Genomic DNA, 24,229 nt, shown 5'->3' with positions numbered 1-24,229 from the left:
AGAGAAACTACTCTTATCCGCTGGAGATTGCATCTCTTAATGGAGGGGGGTTGTTTGTCATCATTCAATATAGCCTGGAAGATGTCTTCAAACAGGCCTGGAGCATGAACGTCACAGAATTTCTCCATTTCGTCTGGATCATACAAGTTCTTTCCCCCTTTGCATAATGTGTAACCAAAGACTTGTGAAATTGGTGAACAAGAGTGCTGAATGTTGTGTCTCCTTTAGCAGAGAGAAATATTTATAAGAGTAAAAGTTATGGTTTTGTAGTCAGGGGTGAAAATGCCCACAATTTACACTCTAAATTAATTTATTTATAATTGGTTCCTCAAAGTTGTGCTAACTAAAAATACCTTCTTTGTATGAAACAAAATGAATGTGATATGAATCAGGACACGGTCAAAGTTAAGAGAACTGTGTGCTAGTGATTTGTTGTTCTCTTGGAACAAACACATTTTTCCCTCTACCTCAAGCTTAATCAGGAATATGAAAACATTTAGCTTAGTTTTTGGAATATTTGTTTTATCCCTGTCAAAGTGATATCTTGGTTAAGCAGACTGTAAGGATGCATAAGTGCACAAAAAAAAGGTAAAACTTGTTGCCTTTATACAGGGTTTACCTTGTACTTTCTTGGAAAGCATGATGTTCTCTTCCCTCAAATCCTTATTTAATTCATGCTGCTGACTTTGTTTTTCCAGCAAGTTTTTGTTATGCTGTAAAACTTCTGTTGAAATAATAGCGATATTAGCAACCTTGGTTGCTAGGCTACACAGCTTTAATACTGACCAAGATATCTGTTTAAAGTTATTATAGTCAGCCAATAGGTGGATGCAGTTTGCAGTGACGTTAATTGTATAGTTATTACATTAAAAGGAACCATGGACACCAACTACATTGTATTTTAGAGAGTGAGAAATTTATTAGTGTCAATTGGTTTTTCCTGGGCACAGATCAAAAACATATTACACTTTTCAAAATTTAATTTGCAAGTCAATGAAGCTATTGTTTTGGAACCTGAATGCAATCTGTTATTTTTATTTATCAATTTTTTTTTTGCACTGGTTAAAAAAAATGTGAGTTGATTGCTGGTTGCACTCCCCCTGTTACAGCATCACATATTGTAACTGTCAAACCAACTAATAATACCTTTTAGTACTAGAGGATAATAAATTTGGGGGGGGGGAATAATCTAGGGCATAAGAGGATGTTTTCTACCCGAGAAACATATATGGGTAGTGTTATATCAAGAATGTTAATTATGAACTGCCATATTTCTTGTTTACACCTTTAAAAACTCATTTGAGCTGTAAAAAGCCTTTAGTGTCCAGTCATGCTTAAGTTAATTAAGTGGACTTCTATGTGGATGTGGGGGGGGGAGTTGAAAAGTGTTGAAAAGTAATATCCAGTCATACTACATGCACCCACCTTCAAGTTTCTTTTGGAGGTTTTTATTATGGTTTTCAATTTCTTTCTGCTTTATTTCCAGGTTTTGCTTTTGATCCCTGAGGGTTTCTACCTGGTTAACTAATTCTGCAAAACTGTTAGAAAGTGCTTCTTTCCTTGTGTCCGTTCTAGGGCGCAAATAAAGAATAGGGTATAGGGTTTGTGACAGGTAGAAAAATACCAAACCATACACACTGTGTTTTGAAAGTGAAATAATATTTTAACCTCACACCCACCTTTGTTGGTGAAATGTATTCGTCAATTTGACAAATTCTGACATCTTTGTCAGCTAATTCTAAGTGACCCTCGCATATCATTGTTCCAGTGTGATGAACTGTTTTGGTCTCGTCAAAAGCCGAAAAAAGGCGCTGAGGGCATGGTAGTTTCGAAAACGAAGCACTTGAAAACGAAGACCGAAGCACGAAGCACCCAAAACTCGAAAACGAAGCACCCTAAATCGAAAACGAAGCACTCTATCTCGAAAACAAAGCACCCAAAACTCGAAAACGAAGACCCCTAAATCTCGAAAACGAAGCACCCTAGATCGAAAACGAAGCACCCAAAAACTCGAAACCGGTCTGTCCTTTATAAACACGAGACCAATGCTTATACAGCAGGAATCAAGCACGATAACGAATCGAATTCTCCTGTTCCCCACCATAGAGCCTGGTCCCAGGCTATTACCCTAGAACAAATTCTGCCTGGATCTGATCTGATCTGATCACGCAGTGTCATAGATACCCAATATGTAAGACTGCAAAACAATCGTTTTTTTTTTTCTTAAAATCAGTAAAGAAGTCGGTAAAGCGTGGCGTAAGAGTAATACGCGCGAGCCTCACACTCCGTTTTCAGCCTCGTTTCAGACCATTTGTGTTACTGCTCACGCGCACTTGAATACGCCAAAATCTGCTGACGGACAGTTTTGAAGTCTACATAAACATGTATGTGTACCGAAAAAATGTATATTAAGGTAAGATGTATCAAGTATAGCGAGACTAATAATAAAATTAATACAGGATATCCTACAAAGAAACGGTCAGTGAAACAGTTGGTTATAAAACCTTGGGATGGATTTTGTGGACCTTTAGAGGTGCGGACGCATCCGCTGCCTCCACCTGATTCGGATTGCGTCATATTAGACGTAAAGTTGCACTTATTAAACCTACAGAGGTTTCGAGTTTTGGGTGCTTCGTTTTCGAAATTTAGGGGTCTTCGTTTTCGAGTTTTGAGTGCTTCGTTTTCGAGTTTTGGGTGCTTCGTTTTTGAGATTTTGGGTTCTTCGTTTTCGATCTAGGGTGCTTCGTTTTCGAGATTTGGGTGCTTCGTTTTTGAGATAGGGTGCTTCGTTTTCGAGTTTTGGGTGCTTCGTTTTCGAGATTTGGGTGCTTTGTGCTTCGGTCTTCGTTTTCGAAACTACCCTGAGGGCATAGAACAAGAGCATCCTTGCAGGCATTTTCAGGGCCGCAGAAAGGAAAACAGCAGCTTACTTTGTCAATATGTTTTTTACAAAGAGTTGTATCACTGGAAAAACCACGTGCCAACCAAAACAGAGACATTTCCCCAACAGTCACTGGCAGCAAGTGCCGAGTGTTGACTGTTTTTGTTTCTCAGCTCTCGCGGTGTTTTGACACAAAACATCTCAATCACAGTTGTTTAAAAGGACAAAAAACGCCGGTGTTGTTGTCGGAAACATTAAGAAAATTGACAGTTTTTGCCAGCCACCCTGTAGCCGCGGTTTAGGTGGGAAAACTTACGTGAGCGAGTGCTGGGCAATGAGCAATAACAAGAACACAGTTGTCGAAGGTCAAAGTAAAACCCTTTATTAAATAAAACACAAACGATCAGAAACATAAATTTTCCCTCTATAACAATCTTACGAACCAAAAACCCTACATACTATCACCTCAATGAGTGAAAATACAAATTAGCACGAGTTCCTTGAAATCTAAAGTGATTTAAAGCAGTAATTAATTCAAACTTCGACTCGAAGACGCCTCCTTTGTTGTTCTCAAGTTGTAAAAGTGAAAGTTCAACTTTAAAGAGCTCTAAAAATTTTCATAGAAAGGGAAAAAAAAGTCTATTTGATATGTTTCACATGAACTATTTACCTCCAACATTTCTCTTTCCTGACCTTAAAGAGTAAGCGACCACCTTAAGAAACGCAAAAAAACCTGCCATTCTTCGAAACAACAAGCTTCAAATCAGGCTTCGAAGAGGCTGTTATACCTTTCTTCTTGACCAAAGATTAATAGCATCATTAATTTTGTTTTGCCTAAAACAACAAGACTGAAATTTGCCGTAGGTACATTATCACTCAGTGTTTTTTAGACTTAAATCAACTAAACTGAAACTGTTTTTTTGGGCAGTATTTTGAACCTTGTAATGCGGGTGTGATGTTCATTTGTTGCATTTAACCCAGTTCTACACCTTAATGTCCTAAAAATAAGGAAGGTCTAGAAGATAATAGAAGCTAGGTCACCTTAGAAAAATTTTAGTCAGAGAAGTGTAATAATAGCATAGTGACATCATAGGATTTTCTCTAAAGTTGTAACGTTATAAAAGAGTATCAAATCATTGACTCAGTGCCATTTTCTGCTATAAATAATATTGTCTTGGAGTGAATGTATGGGTTTACTATCAAACTCTGAAAACCTCTAACATGAATTATTTCAGGAATTTTGATTCTGTAGCGACCATTCACATTACAGACACGAATGCAAACCTCAGGATCCACAAACTTATCATTGTTATCATTATCATTGTTCACAAATTGTGTGAGAAAAATAAACTGCAAACAGCAACAATGATTCATCTATCTTGGTGGTTACAGTTTTGAGTTTCAAAGTCATTCCTAGCTAATTGAAATTTATTAATATTAAATGACTTTACCACTTTACTTTCTGTAAGTCATGTTTTCAGATTTTATAACCTTGCAATAATACATAATTGGGGGTCAGGGGCGGCACAGTGGTGAAAGCACTTGTCTCCCACTTGTCTTTATTTTTATGAATACAACCTTCACCCTAAGTAAAGCTAATAAGCTCTTCCATTTTTACCCTAATCTCACTATCTCTTTGGGCCAACACATTAAACCGTGAGCTGTGCCCAGTTACTGTCCTATCCTCATGGTTATTTATTACAGGTTAGTAGATTTGTCTTTGTCACAAAAATTATAGCTATATTTTAGTGTACAGTTTTCTAATATTTTATATCTTGAATATGCATCTTCTATGAACATATTGATCATGTTAATGTAACATTCAAACTGACGTGGTCTTACATTTTTAAGTTTATCCATATTGTTGTGATGTAATGTTTTGTTTGATTCTGTCTTTGTTTGGTTCTTTTACCTTTACAATGCTATAATCATTTTTTACTTCATCTGCAGGAATTAGGAAAGGGCAAAATTATATTTTTTCCCCGAGTTGCTAAAAGCAACAGAGCAGTTCTTCCTAACTGTGCTTGAGGTGTCACTACATACAGAAAAACCTTTTTGGAGGGATATGTGCTATTTTGCTTTTATAAGACGGTAACAAGCTATCAAGCAGTAGCTGAGTTTTGAGCTGTTGATGTAAATAAATGGTGCATTTTGTGGGAAATGTACAGTACATGCCATTTAGGCACCCTCGACGATGGATGTGAGCACAAAAAATCTATTTGGATACCTTTCATTTTACTTTATGCTCCAAGAAGTCTTTACTTGGATAAGCCCTTGAACTTGTTATGAAACAAAAACGGTGTTTATTAATATAATATTAAATTATAATAACAAATGGGTGTCACCGGACTTGTTATTGTGGTAGAGCTGTGCCAAGTGTGTGCCAACTGTACTTCTTACGATTGTTGAGTGAGCACTGTGGCAATGTCAGAGTGTCAAGTGGGTGGAAGGTAGAAGACACCTTTGCAAAAACAACCCCATTTTACTTCTATTTTATGGCGATATATATGCTATCTTCCCCATTTTCATCTGATTTTATTCTCACTGAGTTATATTTTAATGCTATTTTACCTGTCAAGGTAGATAGAATATATAATAATTTATTTCTGTTTTATGTTTATTGTGAACCTATTTTTAAGCAAGTTAGGACAGAGTGGTGTATTTTATCTCTGTTTTTGCATTTAATTGTTCAGTACTGAAAATACAATAATTATACGACATTTACATTGAGGTGTCACTCTTCTCTTTGAAGACCTCATTTTAATAATGTACTCTGGAAGCTCTTTTCCCCTGTTGCCACCTTACTATGCCCATTGAGGGATATGCGGTGTTAAACTAGTGAATCACCTTAAATGTTTGAAATCTCCTTTGTATTTTACCAAGATTTATAGTGTCCAGGTCAGAAAAGTTGCAGAGTATGTTCTATTTATGGCATAGTGCTTCAACTTATTGTTTTAGATGTCGAAGACTCTTTTTGGTAAAGAGTTCACCACACACAGCATCAGACGGTCTGCAGCTCGATGGGCTGCCAGATGTGGGGCCGATGACAGCTCTACCAAAAGGGCAGGAAGATGGTATGTGATACAATCTAGATTTCTCTACAATATGTTGCAGTTAAGGAATCTCATATTTTATTTGTAAATAATTATTATTAATTATTAATATGATTAAAATATTTTGATTGAAATAAATGATCTGGCTTATTCACTTTTTAGCTCTATATATATGCTCATTTTTTGTCTTTTCCTTGTTTAAAATCAGTAAATTGGCTAAATCAAGTGTTGCATTCAATTTCAGGAAGTGCAACAGTTTTGAGCTCTACACCCAAGATGGTAGAGCTGAAATGATAAAAGAGCATCATGATGGCCAACCAGTCTCTGAGCACAAAATCTGGATTTTCAAACCCCTGCGATAATAAATAAAAAAGAAAGTATTCCCTGAATGTGAACGATCTTACAATGATTTTTTTCCTTTTGAAAAGCTTTTTTAACCCCACCAGTCAAAAAACCATGAACACCTTGGATTGATTCTGACAGGTCATTAGAGTGGAGCACCATGGGTAGGAAAATTTGGTAACCTATGCATCCGATAAATTTTGATAGTTACGTGACCGTACGTCGGCCCGACTGTCGGAACCACAGGCATGGCAACTCAAGGTTTAATTTGGAAGGACCCGGACTTTGAGAGAAGTCATGTCTTTTTCAGCCTTATTTTTGATGTTTACACTCACATGGTTTGCACGGGCCCTGAAAAGTCCTTGAAAAAGTGTCATGTCCTTGAAAAGTCCTTGAATTGAAAAATTGTTGGATATTCTTGAAAAGTCCTTGAAGTTTCCACCGAAGTCCTTGAATATTTTTGAAAGCTCCTTGAATAAAAAGAACCTTCATTTAAAAAAAGAAGATCTGATGTTTTGTGTAAAAGAATGATCGAAAGCAAAACAATACACAAATTTTCCTTGGTGATCATGAAAGTGTTTTCATATGATTTTGGTGTTCCAGGCATAGTTCATTTTCCGTTATTTGAAGTACCCTTGGAACCATACCTCAATGAAGGAAGGTATTGCAATAAGCAAATCCCCCTCCAGCTGTGCATTTTAAAGGTCTTTCCTTCATGCTTCATGTTATTGGAGAAAAGGAGTCCTTGAAAAGTCCTTTATTTTTTTCCAAAAAATTCTTTGTAAACCGCGACTCATGTGGATAACAGAGAAAGAGCAAGAGCAAGTGATTAAAAACAAAGGAGATGAATTTTGTTGGAAGAAATAGAAACATGAAAAATTGATAGAGGCGGTGAGAAAATGGGAAATGCTATTGGCCAGCAAGGTGAAAATAAGCAGCATTGAAAAAACTAAAGCGAACATGAACTCACGAAACAAAATCTTTGGTAAGCACATAGACAATTCCTCCATAAAAATAATGTGTAACTAGGAAGTTTGATGTTTTAGTCATGCAAAACAACAGCAAAGAAAAAACGTGTGGCACATGCAATTTTTTTTTTCTGCTAATTTGAAAAAAAGTGTGCTGCACGTGCAAATTTGTTTTTTTGGCTAATTAGAAAAAAAAAGTGTGCTCATGCACGTGTAAATTTGTTTGCTAATTAGATCTCTTGAACTTCATTCCATTTTCATTGCCGTCACCATTTAGCATTACATGATTTTTTTTTTTTGGTGTAAAAGTATTATTAACCAGAGCTTCGCTTTAAGCCGTGGCTAAATCTATATATGTATTAAAAAATTGTTTTTGAGTTCTTCCCATTTAATGCTGACTGTTCTTGTGTCACCACTGGTAGCTCAATAATTGCAAAGTATGCAAAATACATACTTAAAATTGGTTCTTTTCTCCATTATTCTGTGATGTAGGCATTTGGAATATCCAAGACAATTGCCACCATTTGCTATTCTCAGGAATGTGGTAGAAAGGAGGTGAATTGAGCAAGGCATGTCCACAGTTCTGCTCTCAGTAGTTTACTATCATTAACTTCTTTTTTACTTAGGATACAGTAGATTTGAAAAACGTTTACACACATATTAGGACCTATTCGTAAACCTTTTCTCTTAAAACATGGCTATGTTATTGGGCCATGGTTTAAGTATGTTCGGAGTAGTTGTAAGCACCCGAAATTAACTAGCAAACAAGTAATCAGGAATGTTACTATGGTTCTGACCTGTAGAAAGGTCTTTGGGTGGCTTCTGTGAAGAAATGTACAAATATTATTTGTCTTTCACCAAAGAGTTTTGCACCGGGAAATTGCAATCAAAGAATTTTTCCTTGTATATGAAATATGTGTATAATAATATTAGGTATTAATCATTCTAAAAGGTACCACATCATAGTGTCATAATTCATGCAGACCATATAGAGGGTCCACAGGGCGTCTGCCCAATATACATTTGTAGCACTGGAAATACATTGTTTTGGGGTCAATATTCCTTCCCTTGATTCTGGGACTGACGTGTGTCCAGAATATTTAAAAAAGAAACCTGTCCCTCATTTCTGCTGTCACCACTACTTCAAATTAACCATTGTCTTCTTGTGTGGTGCAAGAAAACGTTCTGTAGATAAACTAGTAATTTTGGAACGTGCTGCAAATTTACAGTTTCTCTTTAGTGCAGAAACATAGTTGCAAACATTTTCTCCTTAGTTTGTGCATCATTTTTCACAAATTTGCATATTAGCCTGTTGTTTACCCATCTATAAATAACAGTGATAATGATGAGGAAGGTAAAATTATCTATCGCCACATCTCCCCCCTCCAACTCCCCCTCCCCACTCCCCCATGGAAAAAAGGGATTTCTTGATCTGCATAAATTTTCACATACCCTTATAACAACGATAACAATATTGAACAAAGAAATAATATGAAAACAGGAGACAAGTGCTGAAATGAGTCTGAACTGTCTGTAATGGTAAAATTTGGAAAAAATGTAACTACGTACATAGTCCAGAGGCGCTGCTCTCCGAGGTAGCCCCAGCAGCAGAGAACTTATTCTCTGCGAGACAATCTCAAGGTCATTCGTGATGTCACTTCCCTTGGTTCAGATGATGCATCCTCCTCACTCAATTCTTCACGTATTTCCCCGAAGTTGAGAAGGACGTGGCAGTGGACAATTCTTGTGGAATGTCTTCTCCAAGTTCTGTACGGCACTCTGAGCAAGGAACGCCGCAATTGAAACAGACTGGCATGTCGTTAAACCTGGGCATAGTGCAAGGCTCGTTGACAGAGAAGGCGCAGTTTTCTTTAGGGTGTGCTGGATCTTTTCTCCGCCATTGATCTTGGCACCACTCAATCATTCTCTTTGTCAGTCTATCCCCTGGTTTCCATTCCTCTGTTGCTGTCTTAACTTCTGCTTCTTCCATTCTTTCTTTCAAATGGTCGAAGGGTCTTGCCTCCAAACAGCTCGCAGACGAAATTTGCAACAACTTGGTGCATTTTCCAGGTGAATTTTAACCTTGCAATTCTCCATCTCCGACCTTGAACCCCAACATTAAAATGAACTGCCAGACAGCTATCTTACAGAGGTCTGAAAAACGACAATAAATTTGAAGAAGGCATGATCTGAACAAGCAAACAGCCGTGATGAGTGATGATTGATCACATGTTACGTCAGGTCTGTGGGGAGAAGGCCCTGGGAATTATTAAACACACTGCAACCACACTGCGTATGCGCGAAATGCTTGATTGATCCTGTCACGGCGGCAATCCTTCATTGCAAAGTGGCGTCTTCCTCGTCCACGTGTAGTGCGTCAACACAAACGATCGCTTCAAAGGTAAAATGTGTACCTCCTCTCTTTTCCCATCTCCTTGATCTGGCAATTTATTCCTTCGGTTGCCAGAGCAGTTTGCACTCTCATCATAAAGTTCGTGGCAATCCAGTGCTGGAAGGAGTCTCGGCGATTCTGGCAGAATGGTGGTGACGAGCAGCCCAGAGACCAAGGCAGCGTTTGAAGAAATAACACCTACAAGTTTAGGTAACTGATTATTTTTACGTTTGCTTTTTTTAGGGCCTGTTAACATGGAGGTGGGGGACCCTAGGTAAGTGAAGTAACCCTCTTAGCTAGGGTAATCCGCCTTTCCATATAACCTCTCATTTTAAGTTGATTGCGTTCACATGATAAGTGGGGTGACCCGCCAAGCTAACCCTCCCAGCCGGGGTCAAATTTTGCCATGTAAACGTTTCAAGGTGGGGTAACCCGCCTAGCCAGGGTCGGATTCGTGATACATCAAATTCTCACAAAATTCACTTTGGCAGTGGCTTTGCATAATTATTAAAGATAGCAATACAAAGCCACAGCACTAAAGGTTGTAACAAGAGCAGCAAGTGAGTGTAGAAGAGCTTTAATCACCAAAACGCATAGTTTGCCAGTATTTTTATTGTTTACGTGCTTAGCGACCAATCAATAATCTTGAGAAAGTGCACCCCGGGATGGTGGGGGTTGTAAGATTGCATGTAAAGGAGGGTTAATATTTAACCCCACCTAAGTGGGTTACCTCACCTACCTGGGGTTCCCCTCCTCCATGTAAACAGGCCCTTAGGGACAGTTTGGTTAAAACCTTGAAGGCTTTCCATGGTTCACTTTTGCCCCACATCAGCAAAAAAAAAGAAAATGACTTGCGTGTCAACAAGGATAACTGTCATCAGGTGTCATAGCTTTGTCCAGGTCGAGGGTTAGTACCTATTTAAAGTTGCGGGAAGTTAAACAATAAAAACAAAGTCCGTCAGACTTGCAGCGAAACCCAAAAGAAATCCTCCAAAGCAAAATTGGGCTAAACCCCAGAATACTCAGCCAGTTATAAATCCTCATCGAATCTGCGCACTTACACTTACATCAACATCAACTCGACGAGTTTGGGACTATGGATCACGTTAACAGCACACTTTTATCTTTGTCTGAACCCCATGAAACACCTGTGGATCGCGGACCATGGTCTTAAATCTAAAGGCTCAAAGTTGCTGGGTATTCTGAAGTTGCTTGCAATTTTCTCTAATATATCTGCTGGTAGTGCGTGGTTGAAAGACATAATGCTACAATACATTTCCCAAAATTGCAACACGGCATGCAGTAAGACAAAAATTATTGACCTAACTGGACTGAGACAGGAAGCTGTAAAATCATTGAAGCCTAGGAAAAGCCGTGTGAACAACCTACTTATTAATTTCAAGAGACCTTGTGACCTACAGCTTACATTTTTATGTGTCTGTGTTATTTTTGCTTCTTTGTTGCTGCCGCAGTTACTGCCGGGTTAGAGTTTCTTTACCCTTCATGAGGTATTGGACATTTTGCAGAGTGATAATTGATGTGAGCATGATCAAGAGCTTCCCTTGTTTCTGACGTGTTCATTAGGTGTACATACACATTTTAATACTTACTTCATTGCCTGTAGGTAACTGGAGACCAGGGGAGATCCCCACAAAGGAACTCCTGACCCTTATCTCTTCGTGGATAAAAACGCAGCAGAAGGGAATCCTCAGGGAAGCTGAAAATCCTCAAGTGCCTTCACTGGTACTTGGGGAAAAGCAGTCCTACTCTGAGGAGGAAGATCGCGTGAGATATAAATATTTCCCAAGCTGTTGGAGATGTGGTCAACACTACCAGTTTTGTGTAAAGAGGAAGAAATTTTTTTCCAATGTTGGAAATTTCACCATGAAGTAAGTATGTTTTATTTGAGGTCTTACCAGCAGGAGCATATAACCCAGAAGCGTATAACTCTGTTCCATTGCCTGGGTTTTTTTGGAGAACGCATCAATATTTACTTACTGCTTGAGGAACTGATGTTGGCTGAAGCTGGGGTTGGTAAAGTAGCTGGACAGCTTGAAGAACTGATGCTGGCTGAAGCTGGGGTTGGTAAAGTAGCTGGACAGCTTGAAGAACTGATGCTGGCTGAAGCTGGGGTTGGTAAAGTAGCTGGACAGCTTGAAGAACAGATGCTGGCTGAAGATGGGGTTGGTGATGTAGCTACACTGCTTGTAGAAGAAGGGATGGTGCTGGCACTATTGGCCACCATTGAAATGAAAATAGAAGACCAATAGGCCACTTGCCTTGCTGCATGAAATGCAGGGCCAACGTCACTTCCTGGATAGTAATCCTCAATTTGCTGAGAGATGTTTGACACTAAGTTAACCACATTGCTTGGTGCAACTGGTCCTTGACAAGGCGTTGAGCAATCTTGAATGGCCACACAGTCTAGGTGCAATGCAAGACAAATTTTTTTCTGCATCTTGTACTATTTGTGTTGCAGAAGGAATTGGGTCGAATAAAACATTGCAAATCTCATCTCGGGATTTCAGTGTCTCCAATACCATGCAAAGATCTGTCTCCTAGGAAAGAAAAAACAAATTTAAATACAGTAAAACTGCTTCACACAAGCAGTTACATGATGTATTTGTTGCAGTTTAGCATACAAGCTGATAAGGTCTATTAAGATCGCATTTGCCTCTTCACATGTTTGGCTAATAAACTGTCTCCACTTTTGTCCAGTGGTTTCTTCTTTTGATACAGTGTATACGCAGATAAAGCTAGGAATAACAAATCGTCAGCGCAAATTGGGAAAAAAATAACCAACACCAAAAAAGGAACTCAAAATTCTCAGAAACGGTTTTTTAGAAAATTTATCTGAAAGTAAGTTGGCCAAATTTTAGCCAGATTGGTTCACAGGCAATAGATATTTTGCAGCGTCTTGCCTGAATCAAGATTATGTCCGGCATTGTGTTTTACTTTCAGTTTACAACTCATTAATTGTTCCTTTCTGACTTATGGTATTTGTGGTTGGGGAAACTGTGATTTGACATTTCAAAGAAAGATAGTAACTCTTCAAAAACAGGCCTTACGTCTCATTTACTTCAGTAAGTCTAAGGAACACACCGTACCCTTCTTTCTCAAATCAAATTGCGTTCCCTGCCTAGCCTATTTTTCAGAGATTGTAGCTATTTATTGTATGATATCAACAGACAGACAGCACCAGTTAATATACTCAATCAATTCGTTAAAACTAGTCAGATTCATAACTACAGAACAAGATCTGTCTTTAGCGACGTGTTTAATGTTAAGTTCTCTAGAACCGATAAAATGTATGCCTTTTTCACGAGAATCGGTGCCCAGATTTGAAACTGTATTCCTTATAATACTTAAATGTTCGTCCTTTTGTAAAAAAATAAAGGAATTATTACTAAATTTCTTGTGGTCAGAAGATGATTATGTCGAAGTCTCCCGTCTTATTACGTTATTTAATACTTTAGGTTAGCCTCTCTTCGTAATCGTTATTTATTTTAAATTAGTTAAAGATGCTAAATTTTTAGGTGTTACTATCTCTGGTGACTTAACATGGAATGCGCACATCACAGAAGTTACTAAGAAGGCAGCTAAGAGGCTCTATTTTCTTGTTCAGCTAAAAAGAGCTCATGTTCTACAGAAAGATTTATGCCTTTTTTACATTACGTGCGTGCACTCCGTCATTGACTATGCTGCGCCAGTTTTCCATCACCCGCTACTAGCCTACCTTTCCCAAGAATTAGAACGCGTTCAGAAATGAGCAATGCGAATGATATGTTCTGGTATAGAATATCAGGAAGTTTAAGCACTTATGAGTTTACCAATGGTTGCGGAGCATCACTACAACATTTGCACGCGCACATTTGAAAGCATAATGAGCGATCCGAACCACAAGTTAAGAAAGTTGTTGCCGCCCTTTTTATAAGAGCAAGTATAATCTAAGGCACGCGTGCACTCTAATTTTGCTGCATTGCAAGACAAATAGATTTAAGAACAGTTTTTTAATGGCTTCAGGTAGAATTGTAAATAATTTTTAGGTTTCTTATTATACGTTTTTAGATTTAGCTATTACAATTATTACTCATTTTTACAATTATGAGTATAAATTATTACCATTATGTAAATACGCAATTCAGCTTATGCTGCAATGTATTTAATAAAGTACCTACCTGCCTACAAGTATAAAATTAAATTCTATATTCCTGCATGCACAATGAGTAGGACGAGTAATAATTTTTGGACACATCATCTTCATAGACTATCTTTTAGCCTTTTCGTGTGAACACCTTCATAACAGACAAGAAAACACTCGTAATATGATAATCAAGAAAATTGAGCTGCCAGAATTATTTCATAACCCACTTATGCACGTGTTAATTACGCATGCTGACAAATCTGGTTTGAAATGAATCTGACATAGATGGCTGTTCGATTCAGTACTCCAATAACCAGTTCATGCAAAAATAAAATATATTGGGGAACGGTGTTCCTGGATTTTTAGTCATTAATATACATGAACGTTACACCTTGCTATGGCATTTCTGTGGTCAGTAGAGCAGATGACTGTTAAATCGAATAACTCTCCGGAATCGAGTCTTCCCTGCCAGGAGAAACGTGGCCAAGCTTCCAATCTCTCTTTGAATAAGCAATTCTTTCCAGCTATGATCTTCAACATCTTCATCGCTGCTTTCATCAAACTCAGCGTCTCTCTGGTCTTCTTCCGAATTATTTTGGTTAGCATCTTCTACCCTGTTGACACGTTCATCAAAGGCAATAGGTACAGGATGTTCCATCTTGATATAACTGTTCCAGTACTTGAAAAGCTGAGAATGGAGGTTCTCGGTAAAATCACAGAGACCATCAAAGACATTCTTCACTTGCCCTTCACTTATGGCTGCCTTACACCTAATCAGGTTAGTCTGGACTTGATCCACACGTACAGCTTCTAGTTACTGTGTGTCAGTGTTTGCATTCTCTAACCAGCGGCAAAATGCTTTCCACTGCAATCTCAAAAGAGCTTCCATGATGAGTTTGTGCACATGCAAACCACGATTGTACAACTTTCCTTTTAGCAGGGCTATCGTTGAGGTGGTGCCATACAATCCAGACTCCATGAGCAAATCTGCAATGCCGCTTTCCTCGAATTTTTTGCCAATCACAGACAAAAAATGAAGAGCTATATGGAAGCCACCCATGCGGATAACCAGGTGCTTAAATTCATCGGGATGTCGCCATTGTATTTGTTTCGCCTTGCTGAATATGGTCAGATTAATGGTTACAACACTTTTGGTTTGTCCGAGTATTACACTTATATCGTGTATAGTTTTCATGACAGTGTAAATGGTGCTGTATTCGCTGGTGGATCCTGCTATCCCAGGGCAATAGCCCACGTTCGTGCATTGTGCAGTAACAAGTGAAACAATGGCGTTAAATGCACTCCAACTAGGAATGGTTTGCTGACCGTTCTCGGCATCACTGGAAAAGAAGAGAGTTGTGTTTGTTTAACCTCAGCAAAAACCAAGCAGTCTTTCCTTTCAATGCCGGGGCTCAAAAGGAGAGCCAATGTTTTGTACCTTTCCAAGTAATGATGTTACAGTGGGCCTTCGCCCATGCACCCTAAAGTCATGAATGGTTTGGGTGGAAAGTGGTGTTTCAAGGGATCTTCTTTTCAACAAGTGATCGGCCAGTGACTGGGGAGGGAGCTCGGGCCCGAAAGCTTTTCTCTGATATGGTACCCTAGTTGTTGCATGTGTGGTATGCTTTCCATCGAGAGTGTCCTCATTGAGGTCATTGTTGTCTGTGGCAAATTGCACAACCACACCAGGGGATAGGTTTGACGGAATGATAACACCATGTTGTTTTAATATCTGCGCTGCCTGGAAGAGAATTTTTATGTTAGCAGCCTCTGTATCTTCAACCTCTTCAGGGGGACAGCAAAAGTATTCCTCAGCATCGGAATTTGAGAAGATAGCTGCGGCGTTGATAAGACCTTGCACAGAAATGCTGCTTGAGTAAATTAGTTCTGATTTAGATTGATCTCACTGCTTATCAAAGACCACGGAATCAGAAAAGTGGTTAATCAATCCTTCTTTACTTTCTCGCTTCAGTATGACTGAGACAAACTACTGTTTGAAGAAAGTATTTCTTTATATCGTTCAAGCAAGTAGCTAATTTCGTAAACCTTGCCAGCTGTCATTTCACTATCGATTTCTGTTAAAAGTTCTTTGAACGACTTGTCATAAATACACTCTTCATTTGGGTTTTCTTCTTTGAATACTTGATGTTTTATGTTTTATTTACTTACACAACTTGCTCAACAAGCACTTTGATATTTCACTTCTGCGGCAATGAGATCAAGGCCTCGGATATTTGTTAGCAGACCAGTATCACCTCTCGCTTATGCTGTGGAAATTATGGTTTGACAGGCATCAAAACTTGACACATGAGTGAGGGTTTTAACACCTTTATGCTTGGATTTTTGACAAAAGATGGACAAAGACCAGTTGATTTTTGATGTCTTAGATGTAGATAAAAGGCTCTCTTCAAGAGGCTTATTTTCATATGTTTCTGGAGTCTTCGCTCTTTTAGTAGGTAATAACTCAGACGGTTCTTCTTTATCATCATTGGTACTAGCCATATGTGCGAGTAAAATAACATTTATTAAATTTCTACGTGATAACTATACTAAACAATTATTGGATGAGGTTGAGCATGATATCATGAATTATCAAAACCGAGGTCTGTGTTATCTGCCGAAGCCTTTGGCTTCGGCAGATAATACAGACTCTCTCCTGTCTTTGTCAATTCATCGCCGCTTTTGGCCACATATCGAGCTCCTTTGCCATCTTTTGTGAATGAAAAGTCTGTTATTTTCAGCTCCCTGAGGTTTTGCCTTCCACGTCCGCAAAAGTACAGCATAATCTCAAAGAAAACTTTGTTTTGAAGGGTTCTGGGATCACCCAAGTTAAAAACTCCACACTGGTACAGTTTTCGAAGGTCGTTTTCTAAGATGGCAGGTTTGTGTTCAGCCTTTGCCAAACCCTGCCACTTTAAATCAACACACTTCGCTAGAAATACCTTATTCGCCTCAGTGAATTCCAGGTCTTGTATAATGTCAGTTCCTTTTGTCTTGAAATGCCTGTTGAGTCCAAATCGTAAAGAAGTCATGGAACTTTTCGAATACGGGCTCCCATCATTTTTTTTTCGAGCTTCTGCACAAAACCGTTTCAGAACATTCGCCAACGTGACTTTATCATCATGATGTGGCTTGTCAAGTTTCTTTTCTTGCAAGTATTCATTAAAGACTTTAACGCTTGCCTTCGTTGCTCTTTTTGTGTTTTTGGAATCTTTCCTTAATTAATCGACATAATTCATCCTCAGAAACAGAAGCGAAGCGTTCAGCCATTCTGTTTCTGAGGAGAACACTCCAAGGGGCTTGGTAACCAGGCAGACGTTGAACTTGACATAAGAAATGCAATATCTGCAGCAGATATTGCATTCATCATGTCAAGTTCACAAGCTACTGTGAATTGATTGAATGCTCTCGACCAATCAGATTTTTCATAGAGTCTGATGTATAATAAAAGTTCTTAACATTACTTCACGAATACATGATGCTATGAAAAAAAGCATATCCTAAACAATGTGAGCCGTCAAAATGTGTTTTTCCCCCACAATAAAGGTAATATCTTATTACTTGATTTTTATAGTGCTTCTGTGACCTTCTACCCCAATTCACAGTGTGTACATTTAAAAACTTTTATTCACATTAGAACTTCTTTATTTGTTTCCTTTTTAAAGTAACATTGACCATTCACCAATAACTGCTTATGGAAAATCCAGGTAAAAAGTATAAGAAAAGAAGTTATTTTGCGGATAAAAGATTACAAAATAGAATAATGATGACTGGGAACGTTTCTCTGTACTTACAGATCACGTAGATAGAGATTCAAATTAATGACTACTGAAATAAGGTTTGGAGAGAAAATGTCCAAAAAGGGGTTTATTGTAGCTTCTTCCTTTCTGTCTGTCTGTCTGTCTACCTTTACTTTTCTCTTTAAATAATAACAGGAAAAGCACATTACTAACCTTTTAAGGTCTTCAAGATGGCGGACAAGGATTTTGCATCATCAAGGCATCATGGGATGTAAAATTAGTATTGGATGCGGGAAAGATTCCGGAGCTGTTATACAGTGGTATATCCCAAAGTCAGTTATTGAAGGTCAGTCTCAGCTTCTTAGCAACCGTTACTATGGTAACATTAAGGTGACAGTCAAACTCCTCTAAAACGAGAAAGACAAAGCATGTGCAAACGTTCAAATTTCGAGTCCAAAGCCATTTTTCGTTTTTAAAATGCAGATGTTTTGTCTGTTTTGCGTGAAAGGTCGTAAGGAGAGGATTTAGTGACTTCAATATAAATGCAATTCTTGTTGATTGCTATGTGTAGACTGGAACCTTGAATACATATTCGGTAAAATAATTTAACACTCTAATGCATCCAGATGTAGTAAAAATTTGTTTTGTCAATGTCAAACAATCAGTATGCGGCTTTTCCCTTGCAAATTCTAAACTGACGCTGTGAAACAGTAAAATGGAATAAGTTTGTTTTCTGACATGCCAACGGTTACCATGGCATCGTCAATCAAACAAGGAAACCATAAAATTAGGCGAGTTCACACTAGGGCCCAAGTAGGCCGTAAGTACCATGAAAACTGAAGTGAACTTGAGACGGCCGATGCTCACTTTTAAAGATACCGGTAAGCGTTCATACTAAACTGTAAAGTATGCTACTTGTGCGATCGCTTGTCAATCAAACTACGCGGCAAAACCCGCCAAAGCAAATAACAAGACACTCGAACTTTCACCATGCGACCTCGAAACGTTCGAATAGCATGCCTTATTTTGATTTTTACTTCTCTACTCCTGGGACAACAGTCTTCCGTGCTTAAACAAATGTATTGTTTTGCTTTTATGGAGGACGCCTTTAGAATTAGCCAGAGAAATTGTCTGATGTTGCTTATGTGTATGGCAGGACTTTCACAGCAACAAAGACCACAACTGAGAAGAGCTTGGGTTTGGCCTCAACCACAGGACTGGTTTTGCCTTTTAATAGCTATTCCAGCACTGCATTTTCTTTGGAAGGAGCATTTTCGTGTCACTCATGAAACATTTGAATATCTTTGTGACCTTGTAAGAGCAGATCTACAAAAACAACAGACGCTGATGCGTGCGCCGATTAGCGTAGAAGAAAGGGTTGGTTTAGCATTATGGTGACTTGCAACCAGTAACAGTTATAGAAGTTGTGGGTTACAATTTGGATATGGAAAGTCAACAGTGAGATATATCTGCAGTGAATTCAAGCACGCTCTTCTTCGAATGAAGGATCAATTCGTAAAATTTCCCTTGACAAGGCAGGAAATTACAGATAAGATTAACGAGTTTGAAGAAACGTATGGCATACCTCAAATTGTGGGAGCCATAGGTGGGTGCCACATAGAGATAAATGCTCCACCAAGAAATCACGAGGATTATTATAATCGTGAGCAGCATTATAGTGTGATTCAAGGCATAGTTGATTGTAGCCTAAAATTTATTCATGTTACTGTTGGCTATCCGGGCAGCATACATGATGCCCGTGTTCTTAGATCAAGTGGACTATACGATATGGCACAAAATGAACAAATTCTTTCTGGTCTGACTAGAGATATCAATGGAGTAGAAATCGGCCCTCTTCTCACTGGAGACAGCCTCTTCTCGCTGGAGACAGCGCATGCCCCCTTACCAGCTGGCTTATGAAACCTTACCCAGACAGGGGACGCTTAACTCCTGAACAAAGAAAATTTAACAAAAAATTCAATGCCTTACGATGTGTAGTGGAGCGTGCATTTGGCATGTTAAAATCACGGTGGCGAAAAGTTATGAAAAAAATTGAGCAGAAAACATCAATGTTAACAAAAACTGTTGTTGCATCATGCATTTTGCATAACATCTGTATTGAGAGAGGTGACTTGTATGATGATGACTGTGACTCTGACGATGACTCAGACGATGAAGATGAAGACAGAATTGTATTTGAAACTGGCACTGATGTAAGAGATGCTTTAAAAGACTTTGTGGGATAACTTGTAACACCACATTTTTTGCAACTGTAGGTTTTATTTGCTGTTGATCGCTTTGTGTAGCAAAAAATGTCATACAAAAACAGGTCAAGTTTTTGCAATAATAAACTTGCCGATGAAGGCAATATTTAATAAGAATTACTGGCAATAGACAGTTGAACTGTCTTCTTTTTCAGTAACACATCTAATACATGCATTGATCTACTTTGATACCAAATCTTTGAAAATGTCCTTAAACCCTACGAGGATTGCATTTGTTTGCTCCATCTGATTCCTCTTCCTCGAAGCATTTCTGTGGAACGTTCAAATCGTATGTTATCTTGCTCTAAGCTTCGTTCCATGAGCTGAAGAAAACTTGTATGCCACTCAGTTTGCTGCTCATCACGTCTCTTCTATGGTTGCCGAAATGTAGCAAAATTCGATAAAAATTATTTTGATTCGATAAAAATATATTTTCATTCAATAAAAATATATTTGCATTCGATAAAAATTATTTTCATTCGATAAAAATATATTTTCATTCGATAAAAATATATTTTCATTCGATAAAATATATATTTCCATTCGATAAAATATATTTTCATTTGACACAAAAAAAATGTTTTTATTCAATAAAAATAATTTTCATTTGATATAATGTTTTCATTCGATAAAATATATTGCCATTCAATGGAATATTTTCATAGGGTAAAAATATTTTCATTCGATAAAAAATATATTTTTATCCCAGAATGTCACGTGGTACTTGTTAGGCCTGGTCGCATAGGACCGATTTGCGCCAAAAATGGTTCGCCTGCCCTAGCCCGGTCTGTTTTGCTGTCGCACTCTGTCGCAGCTTTTTCACAGCTTCACTCAGCTTCACGAAAATGGATTTGAACCGGTCAATAATTCGTTCCGAGGTGAGACAAGCGTTGGAGGAGTATATGCAGTCGAATACCAATAGATCTGCAAATTCAGGGGAAACAGGAAGACTGGAAGGTAGTTGTAAATTAATTTTTTTCAGTGTACCGCCTTGCTTATGCTTTCTTTAAATGTATGAACAGACGAGAGCAGATCTCAAATCAAATTATTTTAGCCGTAAACTTGTTATTTACAGCTTCCCCACAGAACACAAGTACAAGTACAACTAGCCAACGGCTAAACTCTCAAATTAGACAGGTTGTAAACCGTGCCAGGGATATTTTAAGAAGCAATCAATCGTCATTCACATGTATGTCCGTCTTAACAAACAGCAAGAACAGGAACTGGAAAACATTTCAGACACATTTGAAGCCATCCCTGTGGAAAGGCCTAGTACTATTCTTGCAGATAATAGGGGCATGTCGTCTGTGAAAGAACCTGCCTGTCAATCTGAGACAGATGACGAGGTATTTACATGTATTTGTGTGATGTCAAAAGTTATTTTGAGCTGTTAGGTATTGTCTTACTCTAAAATTCTTAGCCAGACATTCTATTACATGCTACCAAAAAACACAAACAAACAAACAAACAAAACGTTATCACACTGCAATGCGGCCAAAATGAGATATTTTGTATGTTTTCATCAAACTGCCAGATCAACTGTGTCAGATAAATTTGGAAATAGGGCAACATCACTAGGACATAACCGAGGCAAATTTTACCAGTCATATATGAAATAACCCTTGTAATGAGAATATTGCTTCATTTTCTTTTTACCAATGTTTTCAGAATGGCATAAGATGTCCTCGTCAGATGTTTCCACAACACGATGAGGACTATCTAAAAGAAATATTCAGTGGTTCTTTAGACCTTCCAGATGCAATTGATGAAGTTTTGAAGAGTGAAAAGGAGCAAGCTTAAAAATGTTTACTTTATTTAAAGAAGTGTGGGTTTTGCAAAAAGAAGGTAGATGACCTTTGGAAAAATGATATGCCTATTACTGTGTTAGTTTGATTTTTACGGTTTGATTTTTAAGAAATACAATCTCGTTCCAAGAGCCCACGTGTCTTTTGATCAGCACGAAGACAAAGAGCTCTGGAATAATAGATTTCTAGTCCAAGGTTTTAGGACTTTTTCACAGCGCATGCGTTGGCGCTGACCAAAAGACATGTGGGCTCTGTGAGTGAGATTGTAAGAAATACGCATGAACACTTAAATCAGTTGAAATGTTATCTTTCATTTTGAGAAATGAAGGTGGTTACAGGCTTTGACTGGGTTTGATATAGGAGTTTCCAAGGTATTACCCCATACATGCCCCAGCTAAGTGATGATACACAGGATGGAAGAAAGCTGAAACATTATTTGTCTTTTTTAGCAGTTTCTCTTGCAGAAGTACTACAAAGTGTTGCTGACAAGGTTATTACAGGTCCTGAAATTAAGATCACCATTGACCCAGATGACCTTATAGCTGATACTATTGCATTCTACAAAAATTCTACTGCCTTTGATGCTTCTAAGCGTGTTAGAGTGCAGTATAAGAGCCAGCCAGCTGTTGACACAGGTGGAATCCGTCGTGAGTTTTTCAATGATGCCACAAAAGCAATAGCAACATTTCCAGCCTTCAAATTATTGGAAGGATCAGATCATAGGAAACTCCCGGCCTATAACAGCACATCAGTTCACTCAGGACTAATGGAGGTCCTTGGACGATTGATAGGGCATGGTATACTCCAGTCTTTCATTGGATTTCCTTGCTTTGCCCCTCCAGTGTACTGGTATATTGCGACAGGTGATGTCCATAAAGCTCTGTGCTATGTTACAGTTGATGATGTTAGGGATGAAGAGGCAAGAGAGTTCATAGAGAAGGTACTACTCCAAAAACCTGCGTGTAAGATCCTTAATTAATTGTAGGCAATGTAGGCTGAATAGGTTCTTGGTTAAATTTTAAATTTTTATGATGGAACTGAATACTGCTTCCATCACCCACAGAAAAATAAATTAACTTGGGTTCCATTTATAAGTATACAGTTAAGTCAAACTCCTTGTTACAGTATTCATCATAATTTTACTGTAACTCACATGTGAGAACTTGCTTGATCTTGCTTGGCTAAACAGGTTCTTATATTTTGGGGCATCAAAATTGGAAATTTCTTCCAGCAGGTTCTTAAACCGCTAGGTTCTTACACACAGGTCTTTAGTTTTTAAAGTAATGTCAATAGTAGGAAATACAGGGAAACATGTTAATCTACAGTATAAATTCTTTATATCCTATAGTTGTCTGGTGCAACCTCACCTGAACTCCAAGAGTTAAGGCAAGACTCAAATTTCATTTCCTTGTGTAATGAATGTGGCATCTCAACATTGCTGTCAGTAAGTGAAACTAGCAAATAGAAAATAGTACCTCCTATTTTTTTCCTTATTGTATTATTTGTATATGTTATCTCTTTTCATATCCACACTTGGAAATGTTGACAAAAGTCAGTGTTTCCGAATAAATTTAAAGTTGATTGCCTGTCAAACTCAACATGCCCTTCCCCCTTCTCTATTCCTGTGTGACTGTAGTGGTTAAAGCAAAGACTATCGGTATGTTATGACCTATTTATTGTTATACAATTTATTGTTGTAGAATATATGCCACCCTTGTTGTCCTTATTTGTTAATGATTTAGAATCTGGTTTTAAAAGTTTGGAGAGTAGCCCACCCACAAATGGAATTTGCAGTGATAGATAGTAAAGCCATTCCATTTGTATTGTTATGGTTTGCTAGGATGACAACAGAAACCTGATACTGCAGTCACTTCTCTTACACTATGTACTCAACGGGAAAAAAGTGTTGCTGGACCAATTGCGTTCTGGGCTAAAGAGTTCCAAAGTCCTACATGCTATTGAGAAGAATCCAACACTGTTTGAGACTCTTTTTGTGCACAGTGCTACGAGATTAGATGCTACAGCTATTAAGGATCTCTTGAAGCCAAAGAGTCCACTTTCCTCTGATGAACATCGCCAAATATGGGGTTATCTTTTCCAGTTTATAGCTGAATGCAATGAGACAGGTAAGAAAGATGTGATTTTTTTCTGGGATTTCTTGTATTTTTTCTCTGTTTTTAAAAAAGGTAAAAGTTAAGTCTGCATATGAACATAGTGGCCCCTCAGGCTGGAGCTTATCCCTGTTTCTGTAGCATGAAGCGACTAGCTAGGAGTATTTTTACTCCCCCAAGGGCTCAAACCTGGACCGCTTGATCTGGAGATGAGTGCACTAACCATTAGGCCACTGCACTCCCACACTTTCTTTCTGCATGGGTGTATTCTCCCATCAGATAAGTTTTAAAGAAATGAGTGCAATATTGGTCCTATTTAGTATCCCTAGGTTGTTTTCGTTGGCTAAGTAAATACGCTAAAGAAAAGTTTTTATCTTATCTCATCTGGTCTCATCTTATATAGTTCTGATATAAAGTTGGTGTCAAAGACTATATCTCTGTTTTAACCAATAAAACCTAATGACCAAAATGCTGTAATTTTCATTTCAAAGACTTAAGATTGCTACTGTTTGTTAAAATGGAGGAAAAC

General features: G+C 38.2%; 1 protein-coding gene across 1 annotated transcript in view; it reads left to right on the top strand.

Annotated features, from left to right (window-relative positions):
* Positions 1-21,974: 21,974 nt before the first annotated feature.
* The window catches only part of LOC140931941 (G2/M phase-specific E3 ubiquitin-protein ligase-like), a 3,161-nt gene continuing 906 nt past the window's right edge, over positions 21,975-24,229 (top strand). Inside the window, exons 1-3 of the mRNA XM_073381627.1 lie at positions 21,975-22,529; positions 22,938-23,033; positions 23,430-23,715. Of these exons, the coding sequence (XP_073237728.1) occupies positions 21,975-22,529; positions 22,938-23,033; positions 23,430-23,715 (937 nt within the window). The remainder of the gene's footprint in view (positions 22,530-22,937; positions 23,034-23,429; positions 23,716-24,229) is intronic.

Source organism: Porites lutea, chromosome 3, assembly GCF_958299795.1.
Source record: "Porites lutea chromosome 3, jaPorLute2.1, whole genome shotgun sequence".
NCBI classification, from domain to species: Eukaryota; Metazoa; Cnidaria; class Anthozoa; order Scleractinia; family Poritidae; genus Porites; species Porites lutea.
This window is presented reverse-complemented; position numbering and strand designations above follow the sequence as displayed.